The sequence below is a fragment of the Falco naumanni genome, chromosome 8 (genome assembly GCF_017639655.2).
Source record: "Falco naumanni isolate bFalNau1 chromosome 8, bFalNau1.pat, whole genome shotgun sequence".
NCBI classification, from domain to species: domain Eukaryota; kingdom Metazoa; phylum Chordata; class Aves; order Falconiformes; family Falconidae; genus Falco; species Falco naumanni.
The window spans coordinates 28,854,275-28,874,766 of NC_054061.1; the positions used below are offsets into that span (position 1 = coordinate 28,854,275).

General features: G+C 38.9%; 1 protein-coding gene across 1 annotated transcript in view; it reads right to left on the minus strand.

The window, feature by feature from the left end:
* THSD7B (thrombospondin type 1 domain containing 7B) overlaps window positions 1-20,492 on the minus strand; it is a 269,552-nt gene that overhangs the window by 69,024 nt on the left and 180,036 nt on the right. The window contains exon 15 of the mRNA XM_040604804.1: window positions 12,069-12,247. Within this exon, the coding sequence (XP_040460738.1) occupies window positions 12,069-12,247 (179 nt within the window). The remainder of the gene's footprint in view (window positions 1-12,068; window positions 12,248-20,492) is intronic.

The following is a 20,492-nucleotide window of genomic DNA, read 5'->3' on the forward strand; positions in this document are numbered from 1 at the left end:
GGGGAAAAGCAACATGAAAAAAAAACCATCAATGCCCATGCATTTAGAAATGTTATGCTACAAACTGGCAGCCCAGTGGGAGTGTTGACTCACAGATCCTCTCTGTGACTAGCCAGAGGAGCAAAATTCTCTGACCTGTAGCAAACGTTAACAAGATTAAAAAAGCAGCATGATTACATTCTGTAAATCAGACTAATTAAACTACACGCTGAACCAAAAGCGTGAATTTTAAGCACTGGTTTGTTGTACGGTAGTTTTATCAAAAATATGCATTTCATTAACAAAAATTAATATCCCTGGACCTGACACAGGATACAGCTTTACATCAAAACTTAGCTTTAAATTCAAATTTTAAATCCAAGATTTAAATTCTCAAAGAGGACATCATGTACAAGATGGATAAAAATTTGGCATGCATGTTTTGATCCAGGTCTAGATCCCTAGTTACAAAGGAGTAATTCCTTAGTAACTGGATTAATAGCAGCAAAGTTAGTACCACCTAGTTGTCAGAACTTGGACTTAGTGACCAGTAACCATTCCCCACCAAAACCAACTGAGGTGCCTCAGGGAAATCTGGCCAGTGCAGCTGCATTACCTGAAAGCATGGACTGAGGAACACAGGCCTTCTTACACCCTGAAGACCGAGTGAAAAACTCCATGTATTAAATAGAACAGTATAACGAGCGTTAACTAATGTGTATTAAATTTTTTCACCAGTTAAATAAATAATAAGATATTATAACAGTAGCATATGAATAGGTCTTCAATACTTTTCAAAGGCTTGCTTAGAAGAGACTGCTAAACCTTACTGGTTTTCAGCATTCATCTTTTTACTCTAACTCTCAGAACAGGAATTAAAGTATCTTTATGCCTGGTAGTTAATTAGAAAGTTCACAAACCTTATAATGTCACTCAAAAAAAAGGGAAAAATTCTCATCTTTACTTGTTACAGCACTCTCCAAACTATCAAGCTGCAACAAGGTCTTTTACCATCTCATACTAACACTCTTCGTGTCAGTCCCTCTGCTGCCTTCTCCTCATCTCCCTTCATCCAGGGTCCACTCTCTCTTCTCTTGCTGCTTCCTCCTCGGCTGCTCTCTCTCTTCCTTGGCTGCCCAACCCCTTACCAGAACCAGCCCCAGCTGCACCTGATCTACATCAGCCAACCCACCGCCCCTGAAGCCAGCCCACAGCAGTGTATTATCAATGCTAATTAACCCAGCTTCATCCCTCTACATTTACTTAGTAAAGTAATAATTTAAAACTCAAAGTCATAATTGAAATCTAACTTATAAGAGCAGAAAGAACACCTAAACTTAACAGGTGTTGAAATAAATTGTTGAATATAGACTGACCAGCAGAGCTGACAGATACTATTTGGTTTAGCATTTCTAATTGACAAAATTCATACTAATTAATAATAATTGTCCAGTTCTCAAACTCCTGCAGAACGGTCTGGATAAAATCTTTCTGACTATCTGAAAGACATCTACATTTTTATCTAGTGTGGCACAAGACATTTTCTATTTTATAGTAAACCATTTTCAACAAGTAAAAATTAATTTTATGATTTTTATTAATGAAACTAAAATATTATTATAAAGAAAAGGGTTTTTTAAAAATCCAGAAACAAATTTTTGTTTCAGAAACAAGACTGTTCACTGACAAAACTGTAACTACTTACAAAGTCATATAAGAAATCCAAAATTTTAAGGAAAGGTTAAGAGAAGTTGAGCATTTCACAGTGGTTACAGCTTGTATCGAGCAGAGGTGGATTACTGGAAGGACCCCCCTGATTTCAAACACAGGACCAGCAGGTAGCAATCCAGGGAATGCCCTTCCCATCCATCCCACCAGAAGTCAGAAGAAACACAACTGAATCACAGCAAAGCTGACCTAACCAACAGAGGGCAGCGGACTCACAAAAAAATCTTTCCTGATGAAACCCATGGTGAAAATCCCTTGTCATCAATGAAATCCAAACAGATATCAAATCTTTTTACCTGAAACCTATAACGCCAGGATTGGACGAAGCTTTGCTAGTGGAACTAGCACATGTTTTCAAATAACAAAGATAATGCTAGAGAAAAAAGGAGATACAACTATTGAAGTTCAAATCAGATGAGTGGTCTGAAACATGCAACTCAAAACTGTTCAGTTAAAATTTTTCAAATTGTGCAGAAATTCTCAAGCCAGCCATCTCTGCTATCACTACAAAAATTGAAGTTTGCATACTACATTTATTCTTCAATCGTAACTCATGTGGAGAAAAACTTGTTTTTATAATGCACACTGGTTATAACCTTAAGTAAAAAACACAATGGTAACCTACCAACTAAAAAAAAAAAAAAATAAATCACTCAACTACCAAATTAAAACAAAACATTACAACTGGTTGTTCTATTGCTTTGACAATAGCATGTGGTTCAATAATACAGCCAAATTAATTCTTCGTTAAAACACAAATAACTATTTTAAGCCTGCTTTTTAAATTATTGAAGTGTAGCTAACATCTGTTTATTGTGAAACCACAAATGAGCCTCATCCCTTTTAAAATTAATCTGTGACTTTTACAAACGTATACACTATATTTGCCATCAAACTATAATCGATGCTGTGTAAACTTTATTAAGTGCACTAATATTTAATTATCTTTGGTTCTGAGTTGGAACTCCAGAGTCAATCTAGAACATCTGAGACCCCGCGATGCACCACATCTGGCAGTGAATATGAGAGCTCACAAAATGTTCCCTTTGCAAAATGATACAAGTTTCCTGGTTCAGTTACAATATGAGAAACAGCTGACTCAAAAATAATATAAATTATAGTCGGATTAAAAGCCCTCATAACTTTTAATTAAGCAATAAATCACAACAGACTACACAGGGGCTGCTGATTTATGCACTTCTCAAGTGAGAAGCAGTAAATAAAATTAGACAGAACAGAATATACATCTTATTGGAGAAGAATAATCTATCCTTCAGCGTTTCATTCATACATAAAAATGCACTCATCTTTAGTTTTTCTACCGGTGGCTAATAGCCTAAAATACACTTATTTATAATACAAAGACATGTCACGATCTATAGGTAATGAGGAAGGAGATTAGCTGAATTTATGCAAACTCATATTTACAACTCTGTTTTTAGTGCCCTTGCTAAAACAGGGACTTCAGGAGGCAGGGAAAGCCCCAGACAGCTGTACAGTGGAGACAGCTTTAATTTCTCCTTTCTTTCCCCAAACCCACCTGCACGTGACTGGAATGAATTTCAACTTTTGGAAAACTGCCCTTGCAAACAGCAGACCTCCCTGACACAGGGGTTGTATTTGACAACCACTCAGAAAGCTGTAATTGGGCCTTGAAAACTGAAATCTCAAAGTGTTTTATATTCCAGCTAGCAATCTGGTAATGCTGATGATACTGATGCTGTCACCTAAAAAAGATGCAAAATTCATGTATTCAACTTGTGGTTCAAGTGGATACATTTAGCTGATGCCAAGCCCGGCACAATCCTTCCAGTCACGTGAGGAAAGATCAAGAGGAATACAGAAGGTCATTTGCGCTTTTATTCTGATGACTTGGAGGAGGAAACCAATTAAACAACATAAAAAGAAAATAAAATCCATTCCTGAATCTATCAATCAGCTACAGTGCATAAAACAAAGCCAACCGAACAAATGATACGGGTATAATTTCTGGGAAACAGCCACAAGAAATGTCCGCACCAGAAAAAATATTAACACTTGTTAAGTATTCATCAATGATAACTGCAGCAGACGGAACAACACAATGTTATTAAATACTTAAAAAAGGCAAGACCAGGGTTATTCTAAGGACCATAATGCAAGAGGTGCCTGAGTGTTCCTGGGCTTCTCTGTAGCTCTGACAGATTAATTCACATAGTTTACATCTTCATGTCCATTCTCCCTGTTTCAGCAGCAACTTCATTTCCAGTTATTCTCTCTTAGTCATAAAGGAGTGTCAGAAAGTAGGAATTTTCTGCTCTGAATGCTCAGGATATGTTCACAGCATGCAGGTGAGTCAGACCATGTTTAACAAACTCTTCCTCTTAGGATAAAGCCATCCACCCGAATGCGTTCAACTTTAAACTGAGGACACACAGAATCTGCTATATATTTGTAAGAAAATTCAGTCCTGTTGAAAGACATTGCTGTCCACTTGAAAAATGAAAAAAAGTGACCAAAATCTTAATTACTAACCAAGCTAGAGCTGCATACCTAGCAGAGCGAATGCAGAAGACCTCCACATAGAGGCCTGCATGAGACACATCCGGATTCGATATTTTGCTGACCAAAGGATGTGTGGGAGAGCCTGCCCTGTGGAGAGAAAACCCATTCCTTTACTGCAGTCTTCCCAACATCAGAGCTGGGGGCACACTGCCATGACATTCTTTCTTAAAGCTTCTTCCTAGGACAGCCTCCTGCTGGTTTCTGGCAGTAGTAGATGCTAAATCAGGCCAATGCCAGTTACCTAATTTACCAACTCAACCTAACCCGCCCCAATCCAACTTTATTTCAGGTTGGATGCTCTGCACTGTGATTCAGATGGCACACACGAGCTCCCCAGATGGGACAGATCTGGGCTGCCTTCTGCTTAACACACTCATGTTCAACACCTTGCCAGTATCTTGTTGCATTCACACTTTAAAAAAGTTTTGAAGTCATCATGTGGCAGGTTCTATAGAACTGTAAATTACTGTCATTAATTTTATTACTTGACGTAGAATCTATTTCAAAAGAAATTTCCACATTTGCGTCTTGTATTATAGCAAACATTGTTTTGTAATCACCAAGATAATATTTTGGAAACTATTTTTGTACAGAAAGGAATTATACGAGAGAGTACAGAGAAAGAAAATGTGTCAAACATTTAACTTGCCAAAAGCAAGAAAAAGGATACTTCTGCGTAATTCACTCTTTCTGAAGACTAAGTCACATGTGATCAAGTGCATGACTTCAAATAGCTCTATTTCACATCTTCGACCATATGAAAAGGTGAAGATGTTCCAACATTTTTATTCTGAATATTCTCGGGTTTGTTCAGAAGCAAGGTCCTTACTTTAACTGTTATGTAGCATTTCCCCTTCCTTAAGGATTGTGAACCTATAACTGAGAACAAATTACACTGCAAGACTGCAGAAAAGAAACAGAAAACTTTCTAAAAGGAGGAAGGAGGGGGAAAAAACCTCAAGATTAAATCTGCTGCTAAGGAATAACCAAGGCATCAATCCTTTGTGTTCTCCTGCTCCTAAGACAAAAGACAAGCAAGAGTAAGTTCAGTCTCAGTGTTAGACGCTGTCACACTGATTTATGACACACGGTGTATGCTGGTCCTCCAACATGACATATCGTCCATGAGAGATTCAGCACAAACAAAACTTTCCTTAAAAAATATTGCCCAAACCAATTTAATTTCAGTTCCTTAGGTGAAATGCTAATACATTCTCCACTGGGCCACCTGACCGTCTACGGCTGATTTTCTGTTTACTTCCATCTCCTCTGCAGAGAAATAAACAGGGAAAAGCACTTTTGGTGTGATTCCTGTCTTTCACTATATGCAGTATGCTATTGTATTAAACAATAAATATTTTTTTCAACAACAAACACAGAAACTGTGTTTGAAACAGAAATAATTACGGGTAAATTTTCAGTTCCAGAGATGCGAATATATCGCTTTCTTTTACAGCAGTAAGTCCTGCTTTGATAGATAGTTGATGAAGAACTTGGTAGGGGCTGTAGCAGGCAGAACAATGTGGTTTAATCGGTCAGCACAAGGTTGCTCATTTTTGTGGATTCAGAGCAATTCTGAGGAGGAGACCGGCAGTGTAAGACACTTAATTTCACAAAGTGCATATGTACTCTTGCAATTACAGAAAACAGCATTACACCACATATCAAGATTAACTATTATTAAAGAGAAGTTTAGAGGAGCTATGTAGAAAAAAAAAAAAAGCCATATATATAAAAAATACTCTTGAGGAAGTTGTTAAACTGCTCCATTTTTGCAAGGCTAAAGCTTTTCATGAGTGGCAACTGTGAAAATATGTTTATACAACTCTTTATTCAACACAAAACCTGCAGGAGAAATGAAAATCAAGTGTGGCTAGCTACTGAAGCTGAATACAAAATTAATGTATGCTGGAAGTTAGACATAGATGCTACAGGGTTATTATCCTGAAGGACAATGTGGAAAATGGCTGTATTTTCCTTAGGAAGTGAAGCAGTACCCACCCACATGACGGACACTCACCTCAGGAAGACGAGATAGTGCTCAGGCTACATGGATTTGGCGTGCTACTTTTGTTCATTTAATGAACTAAATTTTTGTTTAGTATCAAAACTTTCAGTCACAGCAAGAAAAATGTAAGGAAACAGGAGTTTCTCACTTTTTTTGACATGAAAATTCTCCCACATTAGTGTGGCAGGCAAAAAAACTTGTCATTTTTATGATACTGTAAAACCACACTAGAACAAGACGACAAATGTTTTCTATGCTGTAGTAATTCTTTCTTTTAAGTCAGGGTGGGAGGAAATCAGACCTTCTGAAGGTAAAACTGAGATTAAGGATAGGATTTTTGTTTCGAGAAGTTAAGTTGCACACGAGGCAAATGAGTGTTGATAGACAGAGCCAGAGGGAAATATAGGTCAGCCACGTCCTTGCAAGCCACAGCAAGGGATATTACAGAGCCGATGTTATAGATACAGCAGCACAGGACTGGGCTCAGAAATAAACTACTGAAATCCATGAGAGGAAGATATTTTGAGTGCCTTAGAAAAGTTCGGACAATTAGAAATCTATATTATAAGAGAAGTGGTTTAAGCGGGGGCTTTTTAGAATGAATACATTATTAATTATATTCTTGAAGACCAATTTCTGAAGCTGAAAGTTAAAGGTTACACATGCAACTCGCCACCCAGGGACTAGATGCGAGCTAATTCAGTGATAGCAATGAAAGATGCTGTGTTCAAACTTAACGTCTAATGCAAGAGCCTAACACTTTTTAAAACACTTCATACGACACACATATACGCACATATGTATGTATAAAAGATACATTTATGCAAAGGAAGTGTACAGTCAAGTGCTACACCAAAACAAAGCATGAAAATAAACTCTTATAGTCAGTCAAAATTAAAAGAACAAATAATATTTTGATAATTCACAGTCAAGGGACAAAGATAAATGAAAGAGGTTGCAAATGTTTTGTGTCAGCAAGGACTAGTACATAATTTGAAGGAAGGAAAACAGATGAAATTCAGCAGTAGTTTTATGCTGCTTATTCAGAAACATTATTGTATTAAAAATATTGCTCTGAGAACAGTTACATACCTAAAAAAAGTGGATCTTGTTTCATTACAGTGCCCCATGATAAGCCACGTTGCTCTTCCTTAGGCAGAGCTCTCTGACACAGTCTAAAGGGATTTTTGGATCACGCACACTTAGCTTGCCAAATCTGAGCCAAAAACTGCCTAGAGAAACAGCTACTGAATGCAAGTCAAACTTTTGTCTGCATAGTACTGTGTTGGTTTTCTTTGCAGTTTTTTGAGGAACTGAAGTGTGAAAAGCCCTGGAAACATCTTAACAAAAGCCTGTTCCCGGGGCAGACCTTTCCTAACATTATGGATTAGGAAAAGGGGAAAGATCTTTCACACGCACGCACATATGCACACACACCGCCTCCACCTCTAGACTAAGCCCAGCTTTGCCTCACAAGGGATAGTGACTTCTATAGTTACAAGCGGTCTCCAAGCCCATCCAGTCTTGTACGTTCTAATGGTGAGGTTTTAAAGCTTATAATTTTTTTGTAAGCTTTTCACTTTTGAAAAGAAATTTGACACATTTTTGCTGATCAAAAAGATGTGTTTTCTCTTCAGCGCAAGGACTAAACCAGTCATTTTCTATGAAAAGGTTACCAGAAGTTCATATATCTTCACACCTGCTTCTGAGAGATCTGATCTGTAAATGTACCACTGCCCTCCTTTTTCCTTCCGTTCAAGTTCTGCATGCAATTTCAGGAAAAGTACTTGCAATTGTAATGTGCAAGGTGTCTCTATTTCTCATATTCTAGACTGAACACCGGAAAATGTCATTAAGAATAAAATATTCATTCTACAGAAAGCAGTAAGTTTAAATTTCAAATACATTTTTTTTCCCCTGCTGTGCCTGCAGTTACAAGTGCTCCCAATCCTTTAAAGATGTTTGCTTAAATATATACAGTATATATAAAGGGAATAAAATACTTGCTATGATATTTGTCCTTTAGCAGGACCGAGTAAGAGAAAGAGGGGGAGGAAGGAGAAGGAGGGAAAATCTTGACAAGAATATATATTAGAGCAATCGATGAAAAAATAATCCTTGGAATTCATGAGTCTTTAAAATAAGATGCATTTTCCTGTAGTAATCCTAAAAACCTATAAAAGAATATTCAAGCAATAAACCCCCCATAACTCATATTTAACCTTTCATCATGTAGAACTACATATTAAATAGCTTAGCAACTGCATGCTGTGTAAATGCATTCAAATAAGAGCAGAAATAGAAAAATGTAAATGCTACACCTCTTTTAACATGCATTGCACAGCCAAGAACATCTGCCAGCTGACCCCATAATCCAATCGGCTGTTCAGAAGCAATCATATCCTTAGATAAGAGCTGCACAGCTTCTACATGATTTGCCCATTTTCTTTAAGAGATGGAGGAAAATGTAGTTAGCCAACTCTTCAACAATTTTCAAACACTTAGAGGTAGAAGACGAAAGTAATTCAACATATTACATGGCTCTGCATTAAAGTACTGTCATCTCTTCCCCCAAATACTGTAATTCATCCTTTAATTTCACAGGGCAACAACACAGAGGAAGTTTAAGGCTTAAGTGACTATATCAGATCGTGTGATCATATCAGAATACCAAGTGTAAACAGTCCAGCAAACTGATTATCGCTTCTATTAGAAAATAAGAAAACCTGGAATAAATTCTGGAAGCGTTCAACCTAGTCCACCGACTGTAATGAGAAGAATAAATACATAAAAGCTGAAATAATTCTTCTGCAAAAGAAGTGGACTGCTTGAGAGGCTCTACAGGCGGGGGCAATTAAGACATCCAAAAGAATGGCTTCCAGATACTCCAGTAGAGCCAAAACCTCTGTGGAATTAGGAGCATAAACCCCATGTAATATCATGCAGTAATAAGGTGTGTCATTATCTCTGTACAAAACTAAACTTCTGCTAAAAAGTTCTGTCCTAAATACACAAGTGCATTACACTGATGCAACTGACTCTAGGAGGGTAGTCTTTTATGAAATGGTTTATGTGACTCATTTACTTATATTCATTAGATAAATTGTTTTGATCATGCAAATTTCCCCTCTCCAAAGCAGTAGTTTTGCTGAAGTGTTGGCATGGCCCCAAACACGGTGGGAAGTGCTAAGAGAGAATTACGGGAATAGTGTTTCAAGTAACTCTCTCTGTAGTTAAATTTATGTCAAATATCTGAAAGGCATTAAAAAAAAAAAAAAAAAGAGAGAGAGACATACAGGGGTCTTCCAAGAAGCCTAGAAAACACCCTTCACAAGAAGAGGGTGAAAACATTATTTGGCTTACTGAGAAAAAGACACAAACTGACCGAGACTGGAAAATGGAGGGTTCTCCAAAGTAATTCATTAAGCAATAACAGGACCCAAGCTCAGAAGCAATAATAAGGGAAATCTACTGGCATCTGGAGGAGTTTATTATTGCTTCTAAGTTTTCTAACATCTTTATCAACTGCATAAAACACAATATAACACAGTAGCCAGTGAAAGTCAGCACCAAGGTGATTTAGCTTTCTCATGTCTGATATCAAACGAAAGCAAGTATTCTACTGCAGGTATTTAACCCAGATTATATAATAATGATTAGGATGTTACATATTTATACATAAAGAAACTATAGAGTTTTGCTTTAGGATTTAAACACTGCCTAGACCATAGGAAACAGAAGACAATCCACCTTGCAGTGGATTAATGGTACGTGTCCACCTTAGCCGAACAGCAGCGCAATCAGCTAATTTAGTTTACCATCTGGGTGGGCTACTTGTGCATGCTGCGATACGCCTAAGGACCTTGGTGTAGCTAAATCGATGCTGGAAGTCAAACTCCAGTGGGTGCAGAGCAAAACTCCTTCCAAACTGCGCAAAGGACTGAGAAGCATTCGGGGAGGCAATGAACAGAATCATGCACATGATGTGTACACGCGTGCATATTTAAGTGTACATATATATACATATGTATATACACACACTTTCCACATTTGCACCACAATTTATTCTTACCCTGAAAGCTCTGAAATATATAGAATCTGATCCAATCCTATAAATCTAAATTGGAAAAAGTTAATCTACTTGTGCACTAAAGCAGCTAGAAATAGCTTCTTTTTCTACCCTAAAAATAGCCACAAACCCACAGGCTAAGACACAAAAAACTTCAAAAACCCAACCAAACAGAAAACCATTCAGAAAACCAAAAAGTCACAAACCAAAAGAAACAGACCTTAACGCAATTCTAAGGTGTCACTAGTACAGCCCACAATAGAAAGTTCTCTAATGAATTCAAGACGTTTTTGATCAAAATGTGTGTTCCCAGTAAAGAGGCAAAAAGCAGCAGCGACATTTATATTAATACCAGCCATGGCACTTCACAAGCACCGGGCACCGATAAACCATACAAAGACATAATTTCCAAGTTTAAATAATTTCTTTCCTTTAATATCTTCTGAAAGGCTTTTGAAATTAGCAAATCTAATGTGTGTGGGAATAGGCAACACTTTATAGCAGTAAGTTTACTTTTAATGGAAGTAGTCTGCTGTATCTATGGGTAACAAACCTCACTATCTTTTCATTACAAAGGAGCTTATTGTTACCTTACAATTTACTGTGGGATTTCATTTTTCCTTGCCTCTTTGGTGATCTGTCTGATCTATTAAGAAAAGCACTGAGGTATGGACAACATACACTTGATTGCAGTTTTATATTTTTGTAGTCCCTGCTGCTTCTGTTAGACTACTGCCTATGAATTTCAAATAGTAATAAGGAAAAGCAACAACAACAAAAAAAGTATTTACCATGTTTCTCACAGGAAAAAAAAAAACCTGTGAAGAAAATGAGGCAAGTTCAGAATCAGGTGTTAGAAGTGGTGCTGTATCCTGGGACATGACTGCTGCAGCAACGGTTGCACAGAAAAACAATGGGATCCCACCGGCTCCAGCACCTACAAGCCACTACACAAACCAATGTTCATATGAGTACTATTAAAATCCTTCTACACACACCACGCATATATTTTATCTATCTATCTATCCATATATTCATAACGTATACACAAAGCCCCTTACCATGACTGTTTCTGTCCTGTTAACTAATTTTCATGGTTGAGTCTGAAATAAAGGACAGGCAAAACTAAACTACTTCATCAGTGTTAATTAGTGTGAGAACTAATCAGCAAACGTAGGCAATCACTATTAGTTTTGCAGAAATGCATACAGCATTAAGTAGCATTTAAAGAAAAGCTGATCTTTTTTTAAGAGTAGCAATTTAGAGATTACTTTCCTCTGATGGGATGCTTCAATACTGAATATACGGAGATTAATGTTCAAGTGAACTTGTGTCGAAGGGAAATGTTGCTAAAAATAGCAATATATATTTAACAATTGTTTCTGCAGCAACCATAGTCTTGTAGAGAATTCAAAAGTTTTAAAATAACCATGACATCTGAGCTCTCTGATGCCTACACACTGTCCAGGTAGGATTATTTGTCCATGGCTTCCTGCACTCTGGGAGATAAAAATTTCTTTATATAAGGAATACGGTGTTTCAGGTCAAAACCTGCTGTTACATGAGCAGCTCCTCCTCAATTCTCAAGAAATCTGAGGATTGCCTACAAAATCTGACACAATGTGTGGTCCCAGAGAGAACTCATATTTTTGATTTCTTCACCAGCATGGTACCTTTTGATCACAATTAAAAGTACAGTAAGCACAGAGAGATTTCTGTTGGCTCGTTAACGCCGCTCACCTGATTCTTGAGATCCAGCTTTGGGCAGGGACGACCTCCATTGTAAGGCTTCTCCTTAAGCCACTTGGATCGGACTTTCACCCCCGGTCCACAAGAAGAGCTGCAAGGGGACCAACTGGACCAATCGCTTAATTTGCAATCAAACGGGCAAGGGACCGTGCAAGTTTCTTCAATGTAACCTAAACCAAAAATTTAAAAAAGGTTTTAACCACCACAACTAATAAACCCTGATCCTCTGATGTCTCACTGCAATGTGTAACCAACAGAAAATAAGAATTTCTTAAAGAGAAGACATTTGGCAGCCTTCCTAACATGAGATTATGGTATTATTTGTAAAGAACAGCAGTGATGAAAACTAATTTCTACTTGGTTTAGTCCAATGAAGGCTGCAATAAAACTGACTGACGGGATGGACACACACTGGCAAAAGTAGCAGCGCTTAGTGACATGGTTTAGTGACAGACTTCACAGTTCTAGGTTAATGGTTGGACTTTATGATCACAAAGGTCTTTTCCAACCTAAATGATTCTATAATTCTATATGATTCTATGATGCTGGTGGCCACCAACAGGTGGTGATTACCTTCCCTATGAGGTTGTGGCCATAATAAATTCTGGAGAACTGAGTGTACGGACCAATGTTGAACTCCTTCAGTATTATGCTAGCTAGCTCCAGTGCTGGCACAGGCTCTCGACCCAGCAGACAGAACCAGACGACAGTGGAGGCACCAGAGCTGTGCTCCTGGAAGCTCCCACAATATGCGAGGGACATGCCGGCAGCCTGCTAGCTGGAGCAGTGTCGGATTCATTCCTGAGGGAAGCAGACAAAACGTGCTTCCCACTTCTTTCTGGTAGTTCTCTTTATCCATCTCTCCAACTGTTTTTCTTGTTCTGGGTTTCATAAATGGCATTTTAAAGCTTTGCTTTCACCTTAACCTGGCTTGACATAAAAATCCTCCCAAGATCATCACCTCTGGAAATCAGAATACCAGACATCTACAGCACCAACACCTTGCTGAATTAAAATCTAACAGGGTTTCTCAGGCAAAAACCAAGGTTCCTCCATAGAGGCACAATCTCACAGCTGGTTTAGGAGCTGGCATATGGGAAGAAAGATTTTGCAGAGTTCAGCACTGGCTGTGGAGCTCCTGGTCTGAAGAAAGGCAGTGGAGGGTGGCCAAACCCTCGAGGTGGCCAAACCCTCGAGGTCTCCAGGGGATTACTGGCACCAATCTCAGGTCGGCAGTGTGGAATAGCTCCTGCACTTTCCTGCTTACCGTGCTGCATTCATTCTCCTCGAATTTCTATTATCTGCTTGTCACGTCTGTATGTACTATGTTAATTTAAACAAAAAAAGAGATTTCGTGTTAGACCCTGGAAGTTAATGGCTGCTAAGACCAGCCTTTATTACAGGTGGCTTCGACCTTCTGACAGCTCTGGCAATGACAGTCATGGAAATAACCGAATTTCACCCCTACCTTATTTCTGATGTTTCTCATTTTTATGCCCCTTCTGTTTGGTTTTCATCACACTAACACTCCCTTTATATTCCTTACCTACAGAATACCAAATTAGCTCACTCAATTACTCTTTTATGAAGGGTTTCCCCACTCTATCAAAGTGACAGTCACTGCAGCAAGCAGAAAATAAAAACAAACAACAAAATCCAGAAAAACCCAACCCAGAAGCAGCTGCCCTCTAATACCCCCCGATAACAGCCCCAAACAACCAGGAAACACCGAGGATGAGGCACAGAGATTATTCTGGCCGGGAGCTGGATTTACCAGCTCTGCCAGGGCCAAACCCACTGCTGACTCCAAACCAGGATTGCACCACATCCTGAGCACGGACCCTCAGCAGCAATGCACTGCCTCCCTCCTGCCTTCATGCTGAAGTCACTATCAAGAAATTTTTCAGACTTATTTAGGCATCCCCCACCAGAAAATATCCTCCTTCTAGACGCACAAGAAATATTGATGTTGGTTTTGTACAGAGGACCTTAAAATATGCTAGAAACAACAGCAGTTCCCTCCTTCAGTTCAACGATTCTCTATTTTTTCTCTCTCCTTCGTGATGGCACTGTTCCCTCTTCCTTTATGGCGGCCACCCCGTAGTCTGACAGCTGCAATCATTTCCCCAGTAACTCATGCTGTAACTCTTCCCTAAAGCTGCAGACCTGTCCTCATACGGTACGCTCTGGTTTTCTTTGCCACCTCTTATCTCCGTGCAGTGCCATTTCACTTGCAGCTCCAAAGCCACTGGAATTTGGTATCTTAATTATTTCCAACCCAATCCATTACAGTGGTGTTCACATGTTTGAGGTATTTCAACTTTGCATATTTTGTATTCTCATCTAGCTGAGATTACACCCATGCACATACATATACAAATATTTCCAAAATAGACTAGCTTTTTTTCCCTAAATGAAGCTCCCAAATATATATCCCACTAATATTCTATTCCACCTGCTTAGGTTGCCACTCAAAGTAACTCATAATACATTATGATAAGTAAAAGAGATTTCCACATGATAGATTTATGAGAAGCATTTCTTAGGCAGTTCTCCAAAGAGTTCTGTTCCACCACCGTATGAAATATCATTTTTCCTTGGGCTGTGTGACAGCCTAGGTAATTAACTCTCAACAGAAACAAAGCAAGTTCCTTGTTTCAAAGTAGGATTAGACAGAGGGGTTATCAACTTATCAGTGAAGGCAAAATGGGCTAAGCCTTTTGGCAGTTCAAGACCTACCTCTATAATAAAAAGAAATAGAAGATAAAGAAAGAAATATAATAAATATAAAAAAAGAAATATAAGGAAGAGGAAGGAAAAGTTATAATAAACAAAACTAAAGAAACCTATTGTATTCAATCCCGAGGAAGTGCTGTGGGAATCCCTAGCGAATCACAGAATTCCTAAAGACATCCTGTTGCTAAGAGGGCAGCTCATTACTTTCTGAGTTTCCTCACCCATATTTCCGAATTACATTAAGCATAAACAAATAATGGCCAGCTAATAGAGCATTAAATTACCATACTCCCCAGAGGAAGCCAGTTCTCCATACTGAACAATGCTACAGAATCATAAGTTTCAAGCTCTTCTCACAGTCTGTCATTATTTCTTCTATCAATCACTTGAGGTTAATCTTATGCCAAGATACCCACAGATCAAAGACTTTATGCAACAAAAATTTTCCTCCCAAAGTCTTTATGTGATGTGTCCTCTCAGCTCAGATGACAATGCCTTTATGGCTATCTTTTTATGAGAAACGAGTAAAAAATATTGTACTCAGCCCATCCACTGCCTATGAGAACAGGATATTTTTTTTTTCTCTGTAGGAGCCAAGCAATGGTTTGTCATTGTCAGGGAGCTGCAAAGACTTCAGTTTGGATACCCACAATAATCCTAATGTTGGCATTCCTAGAAAATTCCTAGAAAACAAAAACAAACAAAAAGGGGAGATATGCTATTAAAACAACCTATTAATAAATAATTATATGTTCAGGCTCTTATCCAAAGAAACACTTCCATAAGGGAATACGAATAAAGGAAATGGCATAAACACATTTGTGAGTTATTGTTGCTCAGTTTGAGGAGACTAACTCAAGGCTGAGTTTATGAAGCTGGTTTTGTCAGTATCATCCTTAAACATCTTACTTATCCACTGCATTCCCCATTTTTCTCTCCTCTGCAGAACCTGATACCAAAAATTAGTTAAGTTTCCAAGACCTTCTATAGAAAAACATGTCCTTTTCTCCCCAGTCCTGCTCAACCTGCTTTCCATATGTTCTTATATTATTTCTTGAAGCTTCCTTCAACTTCTTTGTTTATTCCCCAGAATCTCAAAAACCATTAAAATAAAGATCACTTAATTTAGAAATAACAGATGACAACCTCTATTCTATCTGAGCCAACAGCAGGCTCCTGAACTCTGCAGAGCTGGAGCTGCACACACAGATGTCGCAGGAGGTAGTGACAGAAACACCGATGTACAGGATATTTAAGTAAGCACTTTGAAACACACTGCTGGGAATAGCCCTGAACTGGCAGGAAAAATTGAACTGGAGGATCAAATAAACATTTTCTTTGTTTAAGTGCTATTGTTTTACTACTGAGACACTGTCAACATAATGAGGTGAACAAATGCATTTACGTAGGCTGCACAGCTCATTTTACTATTATTTATTCATTAAGAACAATGTGCTTGTTGCTCTACAAGCCACAAATGGAGGCTCTTCCCTAAAAAAAGCTCCCACAGATTACACAGAATGTAGTGGGAAGGCTCAAACACATGATGTCGCAGCCATTACTTGTCTCATCTCTTCTGTGCAGCCTAAGAGACAAAGCAATCGCAGGTGGATGAATAAAGCGAGGACGATGGTCTGGTGGGTGTCAGAGGTCAAGGCTCAAATACATGGTGTAAAAACTGTTATTGTCTCATTTTTGCTGTACAACCTAAAAGAACCAAGGCAATAGGAGGCAGCTGGATGATGGGCTGGTGGGTGTCAGCAGTGCAGAAGCACAAAGAGGCTGCGGATTGCACTGCAGTGCCAGAGGGAGATTTGCAGCAGCACAGTTTCTTTCCCACCTACAAGATGCCACGGATACCACACCAGCACAGCCAAGCAAGGGGTGGCAGTGTCCTTCCATGTCCCCCTCTATCTGCACAAATGGGTCGTGGTAGGAGAAGCAGATGATTAGTAGGTTTACAAGCTAACGTAAGACACTGGCATCCACCTGATTGTTGCACCTCCAAATGATAAATTTGCTGTGGGTGTAAAGTCTGCACACAGCATTAAACAACACTGCCAAGAGGATTCCAAGAGGCTGACTTAAAAGTGATTTGAAAATAAACATTTCTCCAGCAGCTTTGGAAACAGATGCACTTCTAATTGAATTGTCTTTAAACTCATTTGTATCCTCTCTAACATATTTCATCATTTCAATTAACAAACTTCTAGCAGTTCTACCCTTGTTAGTAAACCTTGAGGTGCTTCATAAAACTCAAGGTCATTACTATGAGAGGGACAATTCTGTGCATCAGTGCCACTGCCACTGGTAATAACAGCACTAATTTCCCTCGGATTCTGTAGGATAAAAGTGATCACCCTTTAACAAACAAGGGAGCAGCAGACTGGACAATAATGCACAAGAAATATTTCTAATTACACAGACCAAAGGTAGAGGGAAAAAAATTGATTCATTTTGCAATTAGTATTTACATTCATTTGGTTACTGAGTGTGAAATATGTAGAATAACACCAGTAAATCCATGTGGTGCTAAAAGTCTAACAGCTAAAGACTTTATGAGGGAGACCTGGTGGACCGTGGCACTCAGTGGGCCACATTCTGCTCATCTGAAGCTTCATTATTCTCCTACAAAGCACACCTCATGTTTTAACTCGGGTCAAAACTCAGCATCGAACACAGACTGCAGCTAAGAGACTAACTCTAGCAGCTGGTCATAGCTCTATGACTGCGGCTTTCCCAGAGAGCCATGGATAAGGCAGCCACCAGCCATGGGCCACACGGCATGACCAAAGGCTCCAGAAGCTTGTGAGCTACAAGGGAGCACCTCATCCTAAGCAATCCAGGTCCAAACAATTAAATCCTCCTTCAAGGGAGAACATTAACTGAAAGAAACTAAGCAGAATAAGTCTGGGAGTCTTAATAACAACTTCAGCTGCATCTGAAAAGGATGCAATATTGCCATGGAACAAATGTTTAATATTTTTTATATATATATTTATATATACACAAGGATTTGAGAGATTTTATGCATTATTAGTTTGCTAGCTGGGAAATTTAAGAGATAATCTAATGAATACATTCAGTAAATGCACAACCAAAAAACACAGCAAAAATAACACTTGTATCAAATGTTTTGCAAAGCTCAAATAACGGACCCTTAGCTAATTCATTCCCACTTGCTCTCCTCAACAAAGAGGCACATGCTCTCATTATCTCTTGGCAGACTGATTATAGATTCTAAACAGACCAGAGAGGACTTGTAAAAAATGTTGCTAAGTTTAACTCAACATTATTGTTATTGAAATTCATCCAAAGGTTGGTTTTATTGCTCAATTTCACAGTCTCTATAAATCCCGACGAAGCAGTCGGGTCAATGCTGACTTTGCATTATGATTCCTAATTTCTTTTGATTTTGCATTACAGTTTTCTTCCTTAAGAAACTGCAAGCTCACCTTATGAGTTACATATGAATCATAACTCTTGATACATTTAATCTTTTAACTAAATAAAGAAATCTCCATTAATTAGCACATTCCTTGTAAGAGATTGCAGAACAAGCTCAGAACTCTTCTGTGGCCTTCTGAGGGCAAATACATAGGACTTCACAGGGCACATTCATCACACAGGAAACTTTCGATGAAGATGGGCAAAAATTCACTGCACAAATCTGTCTGGGCTCCAAAACCAGCTGTGGAAATAACTCCCTCTCCTCCTGGGGCTGCTCCCCCACAGTGAAGGACTGGGCCGGCTGCTTGGGAGCCCTGACGTCTTATGGAAGTCCTTACTCAAATAAAAAATGATGCACTGAGATCAACAGCAAGTTAGGGTAGGGTAGCTCATCTGTGGTTTTCTATATACTTTGCTCATCACCCTGCCACTGGCAAAATCATCTGCTTTGTCCATACAAAATTGAGTAGCTTCTTTTTTTTTATCAGTGCTGTCATCCTCTCTATATCAGGAAAGAAAATTTTCCCACTGCACTTCGTTACGAATTCTTTAGCATATGTATTTTTAGGCTACTTGATAAAAAAAGCACATTTTAAAAATAAACCTGAGCTAGTGATTATTTTTATATTATTATTATGAGATCTATATAATAAAACAAGGCGCTTTTTTTTAAAGGCTGAACACACTTCCACAGTACATCACAAAGACAAAATTAAATTGTCCACAGAATGTCATATTCCCCTCTTTCTCCTACATCTGACTTCTCTCAGAGGCCCAATTGCACGGGAGCTCCAAAAATAGATGTGCATCGCACGGTGCTCTGAAAATCAATATAGACTTGGGCAATTTGGACTAGGCGGGAAGCATCTTCCAGAGCCAAGGGTCCATCACTGGGAGAAAGCTGCCACCACATGTCACCAAAAATATCTGCCCCCATCAGTAGATCATATATGGCCTGAAGGTCAATGGTTTCAGGCTCTGCTGGAGCACAGTAAGAAACTCAATTTCTGAGTCTGGGGCCCTCCACAGAGAGCATCTTTCTGCCAGTTTCTAAACGTATGACGTTAGGCAATGTCAACACAATATGCCACCTCATTTCAGCTGCCAAGCTGTGACCCCAAGACACAAACCAGCCTCATTTACACAACTTCCCTCGGACAACAATAACAAAACTTCCATTTTACAGAATGGGAAACACTGATGTATTTCCTTGCATCCTAATAATTAGCATGTATCATGTATTATAATACTGCTCTTATTTCAGACAAAATAAACCACCAGATGACTCTGCAGAAGAAAGGAACACAAAACAATTAGATTCACGTATAATTAATATTACCAAGAAGACTCATAAGAACAGGAAAAAAAATTTTTCTTTTGTTTCTTTTCTTTAAATCTCCATTCTTGGTACTTTCATTTACCAAGTCGAGCAGCATTACCACGTGTAAGGGCCTCTGTTCAAGAGCAGGTCACACAGGCACTGAAAAGGCAGGGAGAAGCTTCAGAGCCCACAGTGACCTCAGCAGCCTCCCTCCCCACCATCACGGGAGAGCGAGTGACACAGTGACCTCTCAGATCAATACCCTTAAATCAATACACTGCCTCAATTCCTTCTCGTCTCATCGACACTAAATGAGATGCCTAACTACAGGCTTTAATTATACCAGCGCTGTTTCAAAGATGCCACTAACCATTATCAGCATTAGGAAGATCTGTGAGCACTTTCCCAAATGGCAGGTAGCTGCCACGAGGTCCAGCCTGCTCAGGTAAGGAGTTCTCTCCTGCTATTGGAGGTCACCTTGCTGCAGAAGCAGGGATGCAAAGGCATCTGACCTTCTTAAATAAAGCTGTACTATAAAAAAACATCTGATGGAAACAGGATGTTAAGGCAGGGAATAGTCCTGGTTTTCCACAGCTTAGGCACAGGGAGAGCAGCACAACTCATTTAGATGATGGAAAACTTTGAGATGGAAATAGGACATTTTTGTGACGTTATCAGGCCCCAGAACAGTGTACCAATGTACTGAATTCCTGATAGACGTTTGTATCAATGTGGCAGCGTGACTTTGAGCACTCTGGTTGTGTAGTTCAATCTCCTCTGCTGGAGGACTCCAATGAACTCAGACAGAAGCAAAAATCAATGCAATCCTGTTAAATAACATGATTTTTAATGGTCAATCTTATCAAATACAAATGAGATCCAAGATTTCACAGAGGGAATCCCTGTCT